Genomic DNA, 12090 nt, shown 5'->3' on the forward strand with positions numbered 1-12090 from the left:
TTGATAATTTTTTATTTAATTTATAGGTAAATAATAATATTTTATGTTATTTTATTTCATTTAATATCTAATTAATTTAGATTCAGATTTTCTTTTATTCTTTTCATGGTTGAATTAAAATAATCCTATTGTATTATTCATAACTTTGATTTCTATTATAATAATTATTTTTTTTTACTATTTTTTTCATTTTTTTCATAATAATTATTTTTTTATTCTAATAATAATTGTTCCATACAAAGAAGTGCATCGTGAATTGGAAATAGAAGTAAGAAAAATTAAAAAAAAAAGCTAAAACAAATTAAAAAATAAATTAACAGTGTAAAGAATTGAAGAAGAGGTTATCCATGATTTTTCTATAACTCTTATTGAAATACAGATAAAAATTAGATTTATGTACCGATGGATGTACAAAAAAATTCTATCATGAAACATAATATTAAAACTTTAAAGTGAGTCATGTTCTGTGAATTATGTGCAATTACTATCACGTACAATAGTATTAAGGAATGCTCTGTTAAACAAGATATCTAAATTCTATAAATTTTAATTGAATTAATTGAATTCGTCCCTATAATAAGAAATCAATTTAATTGAATAATCTTGATCGTTTATGTAGTTATTTTTATAGTCAATAAATGTCACTATTTTTCAAGATCCAAAAAGTTATTGATAAGAAAATGTATGATGAATTACGAGAAAAATTTTTTAGGTATACAACTTTTATATTCTCCTATTTTATTTATTAACTATTCTTATAGTTTGGTATTTAAAAACGAAAAAAATAAGCATTCTCATTTCTTTTGTTTTTTCACTGTTTACAGGGAAATGAAGACCTCTTCGAATCTAGATCCATATTTTGGTCTATCACTTAAAAAAATAAGACAAATATAAATATCCATAACATTTAAGTAAAATTATCTTTTGTAAATAACTAATTTTGATTTATATATATTCTTTTTGAACAACAACAACAACAACAACAACAACAACAACAACAACAACAACAATAATAATCTCTTTATTATTATTTTAACTATGTTTTTTCTGATAATATTATATCTCTTTATTATGTGCTTTTATAATTTAACATTTTAAAAATACATATTAATTTTAAAGTAAAAAATATGATATAAATAAGATCATATTAATATTAAAATAATAAAAAATTACTTATCTAATAAATTTAAAGAGTGAATAATATATTAACAAAAAATTAATTTCTTAAAAAACAATAAAAAACGATTTAGTGCTTGTTGAGGCGATAGTACTAAATAATATTAATTGATCCTAATTATATTCTAACACATACTATGCAATCAAAAACAAAACTTTCAACAGACTACAGAAATTACCATAAAACAAATGCAAAGAGGTAAAAAGTTACCTTTGTATAGATTTATGCTTCAAATTCAGTGTTACTTGATGGAGAACCTTATGCAGACACACACACACATACCATACAGCAACACACAGCGGAATGTAACTTAAGTAGATTAGTTACTAAGTTTGTTACTATTATTGCCAGCTGGAAGTGATTAGTTAGAATTGAACTAGCCCTATATAAACTTGTTGCCACAGTAATGGTAACTTGAGTTCTTTCACTGTAGATTGAGTTAATGTCAATTTCATTTCTTCTCTCAATTTCCTCTGTTCATGAACTCTCTCTCTCTCAGCTTCATTCACCTTCAACATGGTGCGGTGAGCGTGGAGATTGAAGAGTGTTCTAGGGATTGAGATTGAAGAAGGGGCTCAATCATTCAAACTTGATAATCAAAGACGCAAGTTCTGAACCGCTAGTTAGCGTGCAGTGATGGAACCAGCTCGCGGAACCGCACAGCCAGAAGCACGATCGCCATTGGAGAACCTCGATCCTCAGGGAATTTCAGTCTTCTTGAATCAACTTTCTGCAATTCAAGCGCATATAAACAAAAGCAATGGAGGACCAAGCCAAGATCCTGCAAGTCCTTTTTACTTACATCCCTCCGAAAATCCAGGTATATCCATAACTCATGAAATTCTGAATGGAAGAAACTATGGAGATTGGAGTAGAGCTATGAATCTTGCTTTAAAATCAAAGAACAAACTTAGGTTTATTGATGGTAGTTTAGATAAACCAGAAAAGCACGATCCCCTATTTGAGGCATGGGACCGATGTAATACGTATGTAGTTGGATGGATCAATCGTTCACTAGAACCTGACATTGCCAAAAGTGTGAGCTGGAACACCATAGCACTAGATCTTTGGGAAGACCTAAAACATAGGTACTACCAAGGTGACCGCTTCCGAATTGCTGAGCTACAAGAGGAACTGTATGCAACTAAGCAGGGAGAAATGAGTGTAACCGTGTACTTCACAAAATTGAAGACGATATGGGAAGATTTGGATAGCTTTAGAGCAATTCCTTCGTGCAAGTGTGGAAGAAATTGCAGTTGTAGATTAGGAGTCATAAGGGACTTTAGAACTGAAGATCAGGTTACTCGATTTCTTAGAGGATTGAATGAACAATATGCTGGGGTTAGGTTGCAAGTCATGCTTATGGATCCACTCCCAAATATCAACACTGTTTTCTCTCTTCTCACACAGCAAGAGAGACAATTTCAAAGCTTCGATTTTGTCTCAGAACCAAGATTGATAGCTCAGACAAGCACTCAACCTGCCACTCTCTTGAACATTGCAGGGGCCTTTCAAGGCAGAGGGAGAGGGAGGGGCAGAGGAGGCAAAAATCCAGGCTTTGGAAGAGGACAGGGAGGCAGAGGCAAGATGCAATGCTCTCATTGTGGTAAGACAGGACATGTTGTTGATACATGCTACAAGAAGCATGGATTGTCACCACACCTTAAGCAAAGATATAACACAGCATTCACCAACATGAGTGCAGCTGAATTTGACTCTGAGGGAAGCAATGAGAATCTCAGAAACCCTTACAATGGACAGGATAGTGATGTAACAAGTCTTGATTTCACACCTAAACAAAAATCAGCCTTATTAGCACTTCTCAGCAAGGAAGCACAGAAACCAAGTCAAAATGCTGATCCTCACAAAGAGCCTTTGCCAACACCTCATCCAGGTAAGTTGGAACATATTATGCATTTCACATCAAACATTCTCGCATTGAATATTTCAGATAAGAAATTTGCATCATGGGTAATAGACACGGGAGCAACTGACCATGTCTCTTACTCACTCAATGACTTTCATACATATCATGAGATAGCTCCAATCCTTGTTAAATTGCCTAATGGTGTAACAGCCCAGACCACCCGCTAGCACGATATTGTCCGCTTTGGCTCACAAGGCCTCACGGTTTTACCTTTGACGATAGGGATGCTAGCCGAAGCCCCCCACACTCACTCGTCAAAACGCGTCATGCTAGGGAGAGGTATCCACACCCATATAAGGCATGCTTCGTTCTCCTCCCCAACCGATGTGGGTCTTACAATCCACCCCCTAAGGGAGCCCAGCGCCCTCGCTGGCACATCGATCCGGGTTCTGGCTCTGATACCATCTGTAACAGCCCAGACCACCCGCTAGCACGATATTATCCGCTTTGGCTCACAAGGCCTCACGGTTTTACCTTTGACGATAGGGATGCTAGCCGAAGCCCCCCACACTCACTCGTCAAAATGCGTCATGCTAGGGAGAGGTATCCACACCCATATAAGGCATGCTTCGTTCTCCTCCCCAACCGATGTGGGTCTTACAATCCACCCCCTAAGGGAGCCCAGCGCCCTCGCTGGCACATCGATCCGGGTTCTGGCTCTGATACCATCTGTAACAGCCCAGACCACCCGCTAGCACGATATTGTCCGCTTTGGCTCACAAGGCCTCACGGTTTTACCTTTGACGATAGGGATGCTAGCCGAAGCCCCCCACACTCACTCGTCAAAACGCGTCATGCTAGGGAGAGGTATCCACACCCATATAAGGCATGCTTCGTTCTCCTCCCCAACCGATGTGGGTCTTACAATCCACCCCCTAAGACCCACATCGGTTGGGGAGGAGAACGAAGCATGCCTTATATGGGTGTGGATACCTCTCCCTAGCATGACGCGTTTTGACGAGTGAGTGTGGGGGGCTTCGGCTAGCATCCCTATCGTCAAAGGTAAAACCGTGAGGCCTTGTGAGCCAAAGCGGACAATATCGTGCTAGCGGGTGGTCTGGGCTGTTACAGATGGTATCAGAGCCAGAACCCGGATCGATGTGCCAGCGAGGGCGCTGGGCTCCCTTAGGGGGTGGATTGTAAGACCCACATCGGTTGGGGAGGAGAACGAAGCATGCCTTATATGGGTGTGGATACCTCTCCCTAGCATGACGCGTTTTGACGAGTGAGTGTGGGGGGCTTCGGCTAGCATCCCTATCGTCAAAGGTAAAACCGTGAGGCCTTGTGAGCCAAAGCGGACAATATCGTGCTAGCGGGTGGTCTGGGCTGTTACAAATGGTGCATTAGCCATTAGCAAAATTGCTGGAACTATTATATTCACAAATGAACTTTACCTTGTTGATGCATTATACATCCCCTCTTTCAATTTCAAGCTGATTTCTGTTTCCAAGGCCACATCACATTTGCATTGTCATATGAATTTTGATGACAAAAAATGTGAGATACAGGATACCAACTCGAAGAAAGTGATTGGAGTAGCTAGAGCTTGTGGGGGGCTTTACACACTGAACAATGAAGCTGTGAGGCCTCACTTTGCACAAACAGCAAGCATTCTTACCCTGCCAAAGTCAGAAATGAAAGGAATAAACCTTTGGCATTTTCGGTTAGGACATTTACCTTTTGAAAGACTCCATGTAATGAAATCTGTTTTTCCTTTTATAGATTGTAAAACAAAAATTGATCCATGTGATACATGCCATTTTTCAAAGCAAAAGAAATTGAGTTTTTCAAATAGCAATACTATTTCAGCAAGCATATTTGAACTTCTTCATATTGATATCTGGGGTCCTCTTGTAATTCCCTCAATTGCTGGCCACAAATACTTTCTAACCATAGTAGATGACAAATCCAGATTCACTTGGATTCATCTAATGAAAACCAAAGCTGAAGCTGGCACAATAGTCAAAAATTTTGTTCAATTTGCAAAAACTCAGTTCAACAGCCAAGTAAAGTACATCAGAACAGATAATGGGCCGGAATTTTCAATGAAAACTTACTTTGCTAAAACAGGAATAATACACCAAACTTCTTGTGTTGAGACTCCTCAACAAAATGGAATTGTTGAGCGAAAGCATCAACATATTCTATCTGTCACAAGAAGTTTGTTCTTTCAATCTGGAATCCCAAAATATTTTTGGAATTTTGCTATCCTCCATGCAGTTTATGTAATAAATCGGGTTCCAAGCACTTTTCTAAACAATCAATCACCATTTCAAATCTTGCATAACACTACCCCTGATCTCTCAACCCTTAGAGTGTTCGGTTGCTTAGCTTATGCTAGCACCATCACCTCAAATAGATCAAAACTTGATCCGAGAGCTCGAAAATCAGTATATTTAGGATTCAGGGAGGGTGTTAAAGGCTATGTACTCATGGATTTGAAAACTAGACAAATTTTTGTTTCAAGACATGTACATTTTTATGAAAATCACTTTCCCTTTTCCATTGAAACTAACTCCTTAAGTACAACTGCATCTAATCAGCAACAATCCATGAACATTGACCCCTTTTCATATGACGTTTTTCAACCTCAAACAAACCAAGGTCTAGCTAATCTTGAGCCACACCCAAAGGAGCATGACCTCACTGGTCAGCCTTCACATAATGACGTTTCTCTTAATGCAGACTCAATATCAATTGAGCCTTCTCACAATTCACCACCACTTACTATCTCTAATACTAACACCAGTAATGAGATAAGTCCTACAGTACCTATTGCTGAGCAAAATGTGCAAAGAAAGACCTCGAGAATAAGAAGACCTCCTTCTTACCTTCAAGACTATCAGTGCTTAAATCTCACCACCAAGCCCGTCTGTTCCATCAATACCCACTGTAAGTATCCTCTATCTAAATCTTTGTCATATGAGAAACTTTTCAAAAATCATAGAGCATTTTCGATTGCATTATCCATACATACTGAGCCCAAGCATTATGAGGAGGCTATGTCTCAACCTTGCTGGAAAAAGGCTATTAAATCTGAACTTGATTCACTTGATGAAAGCAAGACCTAGAAGATCACCTCCTTGCCACCTGGGAAGAAACCTATAGGATGCAAGTGGGTGTTCAAGGTGAAATATAACCCTGATGGATCTGTAAAACGCCATAAGGCACGTCTTGTTGCCAAGGGCTACACGCAAGTCCCTGGTATTGATTACAGAGACACCTTTAGTCCAGTCCTAAAGCTCACAAGCCTTCGAATGGTACTTGGATTGGCAGCAGCAAAAAATTGGTACCTAAAGCAAATAGATGTGAACACTGCGTTCCTCCATGGAGATCTTAATGAAGAGGTGTATATGGTTGCTCCACCGGGATTGAAAATTGACAAGGGACAAGTTTGCAAGCTAGAGAAGTCACTTTATGGACTCAAGCAGGCCAGTAGACAATAGAATAACAAGCTCAAATCTGTTTTATTGGATCTGGGGTACAAGCAATGCCGTTCTGACTACAGCCTCTTCACCAAACAATGTGAAACTGGTTTTACTGCAGTCTTAGTTTATATGGACGACTTAGTACTGGCTGGGGATGACATCCTTGAGATCAACAAAATCAAAGGTGTCCTGGATGATCTGTTCAAAATCAAGGATATTGGGGACTTAAAATTCTTTCTCGGGTTGGAGGTAGCACATTCAGAAAAAGGGATCACGTTGTACCAAAGGAAGTATGTTGTGGACATGCTTACTGACTATGGATTTGCCGAATGCAAACCAATCTCAACACCTATGGATTATAGTGTGAAGTTGAGCAAGGATAGTGGAACTCCTCTGTCCGATTCAGCTAAATATCGGAAGATAGTTGGAAAATTATTGTATTTGACCAACACACGACCAGAAATCAGCTATGCTGTTAGTCGGCTTAGCCAGTACTTAGACAAACCGACAAACTTGCATCTACACGCCGCTCATCGAGTCTTGCGATACCTGAAATCTGCACCTGCTCAGGGATTATTCTTTCCCATTTCTACTAATTTATGCATCACAGGCTTCTCGGATTCTGACTGGGCAGCTTGTCCGGACACACGACGTTCAACTTCTGCCTATTGTTTTTTTCTTGGGTCTGCTCTTATCTCTTGAAAAAGTAAGAAGCAGAATACTGTTTCATGCAGCTCCTCTGAGGCTGAATATAGGGCCTTAGCTACAGCCACCAAAGAAGCTATCTGGCTAGGATACTTGATGGAGGACCTTGGTATGCCTCTAACTGAACCCATCAGCATCTTTTGTGATAGTCAATCAGCCATCTATATTGCATCCAACCCAGTTTTTCACGAGAGAACCAAGCATATCGAGGTAGATTGCCATGTGGTGCGCGACAAGCTCATGGAAGGACTCATTCATTTGATGCCTATCTCGACCAAAGAACAAGTAGCTGACTTGTTGACAAAGCCGCTGTCCCCTGCTATTTTCTTAACACTTCACCGCAAGTTGGGACTATTGGACATCTACACTCCCAACTTGAGGGAGGGTGTTACTTGATGGAGAACCTTGTGCAGACACACACACACATACCATACAGCAACACACAGCGGAATGTAACTTAAGTAGATTAGTTACTAAGTTTGTTACTATTATTGCCAGCTGGAAGTGATTAGTTAGAATTGAACTAGCCCTATATAAACTTGTTGCCACAGTAATGGTAACTTAAGTTCTTTCACTGTAGATTGAGTTAATGTCAATTTCATTTCTTCTCTCAATTTCCTCTGTTCATGAACTCTCTCTCTCAGCTTCATTCACCTTCAACATTCAGCCTTCTCATTGGCGACTCTCTCACTGTGGGCTAAACATTTTTCAGCTTCCACTTTCATGTTTTCATACAATTCATTTTTCCGATAACTTCCTCCTGTAAAGGCATTGATGCATATAAACATGTCAAACTATACTTAATAAGAATTGCTTTTTATAGTTGAGTTAACATTTCTAACCCCAAATTAGCCAACTCATTTCGTATTTCTGACAGTAAAATTTATGGAATAACTAACCACAATTATTCAATAGACAAAAAAATTTAATGCCTAGAAGTTAAAATAAAGTAGATTAAGCAATAGGAGACAGGGAGCTGGTGCTGGCAGGATAGTGGCTGCACGATTGTTATCTAAATTATTTTTTATTAGTTTAATATTGAAGTAATACAAGCTGAATTGGCAACTCTAGATCAGATCAGAATTTAGTGTCTTACTAAACTTTCAAAAAGCAAAAAGGTTGTGGGTTGCAAATAGAGTTTTCAGGTAAAATTCAATTCCAATAGCACCATAGAAAAGTACAAAGTCAGGCTAATTGCAAAAGGATTCACTCAAGTGCAAAGAGTGGATTATAGTGATACTTTTAGTCCAGTTGTCAAAATAACTACTCTATGAGTAATGTTGGCATTAGCAGCGGTAAAGAAAGAGTATATGAAACATGTGAACTTCAATACTAACTTCCTTCACAGAGATTTGGACAATAAAGTTTATATGAGGATACCATCCGGTTTGGCTGTGTCACAACCAGGTTTGGTTTATAAATTGCAAAAGTTTCTATATGTGTAAGAACTAGAATTTAATTAACCATTTAGATAAAATAAAATAATAATTTAATTGTCCAGAATAGGTCCAAAAATTTAGAAATATTAATTAAAAAATTTAAACGTAAAATTTAGATTCAGTGAATTTTTTCAAGCAGGAAAATATAATATTTTACGAAAAAATGTGTAAAAAGGCGTATTAGTAATCTAGCCAACAGTACTAGCTTAAGTCTGTCCGGTACTGCATATGAGTAAATAAAATTAGAAAATTGAATTTATTAATTTGAAAAGATAAAAACAAATCAGAGTTAAAAATCGGGCGCTAATTTTAAAGATTTTGGCACAAAATTGGACTAACGGGCTAAAACAGTTGGACTAGACCCAAGTTAGGCCCAAGCCCAACATATAAATATCCTATTAATGAGCATTTCATCTCATTTCCTTGATGAGAGAAACGGTGAGCAGGGCATTATATCCCTGGGTGTACACAGTGAATCGGGCACTATATCCCAAGACGTGGCAGAAAGGCGACATCCAAAAAGATGTAGCGGGTTGGCATTTTGAACCAACAAGTGATATCACGAGCCAAAAAGACAGGCATTCATCATATATGTCTTCTATATGTTGTTTGCTTTGCTTAACTTTATTATGCCTAAATGAATCACATGCTTACTTGCTATTTTTTTTACTTGCTGTATATGTGTAATTACTTGTCTTTACTTGTTTGCTTTACTTGTGTTTTCTTTCGGGTTTGAAGAGGCTCAGTAGACGGCGGCGATGGGATCGCATGGAGGGTAGGTTGATGAAAGATATGGGATAACGATGGCTAGTATTAGTTAGAAATTTCCTAAGTTAGATTACCCTATTGATGGTTTAAAATTATATATTTCGGTAAGTTTGAATCTTATTGATGATCGGATATTTTATACGCTTTTTGACATCACTTTCATATAGTTTTTAGTAGTTTTTATTTAGTTTTTATTAAGTTTTTATAGGTTTTAGTGTTAAATTCACATTTTTGGATTCTACTATGAGTTTTTGTATTTTTGTACAATTTTAGGTATTTTCTGGCTGAAATTAAGGAGCTGGAGCAGAAGTCTAATTTAGAGACAGAGAAAGCACTATAGATGCTATCCAAATCTGACCTGCCTGCATTTAGAAGAGCTTTTCTGGAGTTAAAAAAGTCCAAATAGAGCGCTCTCAATGGATATGGAAAGATGACTTCCAGAGCTTTCCAGAAATATATAATAGTTCATACTTTTCTTCGGGTTAGAAGGCCCAAATCTGGCGTCCAACGCCAGCTTCCTGCCCCTTCCAGGCGTCCTGCACCCAAAGAGCAGAGCCCAGCGTCCAAAGGCCCAGAGAGGACCCCCTAGCTAGGCGTTCCACGCCCAAGGAGCCTCATAGCACGTGGATCTCATCAAAACTCAGCCCAAACACTCACCAAGTGGGTCTCAGAAGTGGATTTTAGCACTAAAAATAATGTTTTACCCTTACTAGTCATTAGTTTAGTATTGGGATTTAATTCATGTTATACACGCACTATTAAGCATTATTTTCATTTTATCATTGTATTCTACCTCAGTATGAGTTTTTAAACCTCCTAGATTGAGGGGAGGAGCCCTGCTTAGTACTATGAATTAATAAAAGTACTATGATTTCTCTTCAATCCTTGTTTGATTAATTCTAAAATGTATATTCGTACTTTATCGTGGTGAATAGGATGATCTAATCAATTAGCTCTGTTCATCACATTAAGATGAAAGTGCCTAACAAACACCCGCGTCTACTTGGGTCAAAATGCGTCTTTCACCGGACAAAGACGACCAACAGCTTGAATATACATCTCTCAGACGGCTAATCCACGACTTCGTTTGGGACTTCTCGAGACATCAGTTCAGCCAATTTTTGGGAAGATTAGGATTTCTGTGGTAAAGGCTAGAACCCAAAGAGGCAATATTCTCTGATCTAGAAGATCCGACCTTGTCTGTGGCGTTTTGAGTAGGATCATTAAGGAGAATAGCCTGCAGGAACTTCACCCTCAAGCAAGGATGGATCCACACTAACCCTGGGGTTCAGATCTAGAGGAGTATTGGCAGTTGCTCAAACCAGTGTAAATCACATACAGCCTGCCATTGAAGAAATCACTCACAAGCAAGGAGAGCAGTAGTACCAGAGTTAATTCTGAAAGGCAAAGCAACTCTAACTTTCAACTCTATTCCCAGCATATAATTCCTAATAGCTAATCCAATTGGTTTTACCCTTTTCAACATTTATGACATTTTATCTATCAACCTTCAAATCAAACAACTCCTTCTGATTCCGCCTGACTAAGACCTACAAGACAATGATAGCTTGCTTCAAGCCACAATTCTCGTGGGATCGACCCTGACTCACTCAGGTATTACTTGGACGACCTAGTGCACTTGCTGGTACTGTTGCTGTTGTAGGAAATAGTGAGAGTTTTGCGTACACGCGCATCACTTATGCATGTGAAAGTTCTAGGATTGCCTTTGGCTTCCCAGAACCTTATATCTTATCTATTGGCCACTGTTATCATACTGAGAACCTCTAGTTCTCATACCATATGTTGTTGTTTTTTATATGCAGGTCGCAACCTACCTCAGTGAGTTTGCGGATGTGGTGATAGAGTGGGGGAAGATTCAGCTTTGTTTTGTACTTTATTTTGTTTTTAGTTTTCTCACTTTTGGATTATTGTATTTTGTTGCCTTAGAGTCTTAAACTTTGAGAGATAAGATGTTAGCTCCTTTAAACATCAAAACTCTGCTGTATTCTGTTTTAGCTAGCCGGCATAAATTTCGTAAATTGTGACTAGTTCTCTTTTGTATATACATATAATTTGTTTACTCTATGTAATCTGTTAAGCTTCGTGCTTATGGATTTTGGTTGTCGTGTGTGAACACTTTATGCTTATATCCGTCTTTGATCCTATATTCCTTTCATCGGGCTTCTAGTTATATTATTTCTTGATTATATTCTATAATAAGAGTTTTAGAGCTGTCGTGATGCTTTATCACCCCTTGCTTTACGGCTAGAAGTAAGGCTTAGTGTGATAGGGTGTTACAATATGGGTTTAAGCAAGTAAGTAGACAATGGAACATTAAGCTCTTGAAGAAGTTAGGTACTATCTTAATGAACAACACTACTTACAGCTCATCGGCCGACTCCTTCACCTCACAAATACTAGACCCGATATATCTTATGCTGTGGGATGTTTGAGCTAGTTTTTGGACTGTGCAACCATTTCACATCTACAGGCTATTTTTCGTGTACTCCAATATTTAAAAAGCATACCTACAATTGGTATATTCTTTTCCTCTATTTTTGATCGGCATCTCATTGGATTTGCCGACTTTGACTGGGCTACTTGTGTCGATACTCGTTGCTCCATTTTTGGTTATTGCTTCATGCT

General features: G+C 38.2%; 1 protein-coding gene across 1 annotated transcript; it reads left to right on the forward strand.

The window, feature by feature from the left end:
* The first annotated feature begins 1813 nt into the window (after positions 1 to 1813).
* Positions 1814 to 3271, forward strand: LOC130980703 (uncharacterized). The gene has a single exon (XM_057904356.1). It carries the CDS (start codon positions 1814 to 1816, stop codon positions 3269 to 3271), a length of 1458 nt encoding a protein of 485 aa, XP_057760339.1.
* The last annotated feature ends 8819 nt before the right edge of the window (positions 3272 to 12090 follow it).

This window comes from Arachis stenosperma, chromosome 5, assembly GCF_014773155.1.
Source record: "Arachis stenosperma cultivar V10309 chromosome 5, arast.V10309.gnm1.PFL2, whole genome shotgun sequence".
Taxonomy (NCBI): domain Eukaryota; kingdom Viridiplantae; phylum Streptophyta; class Magnoliopsida; order Fabales; family Fabaceae; genus Arachis; species Arachis stenosperma.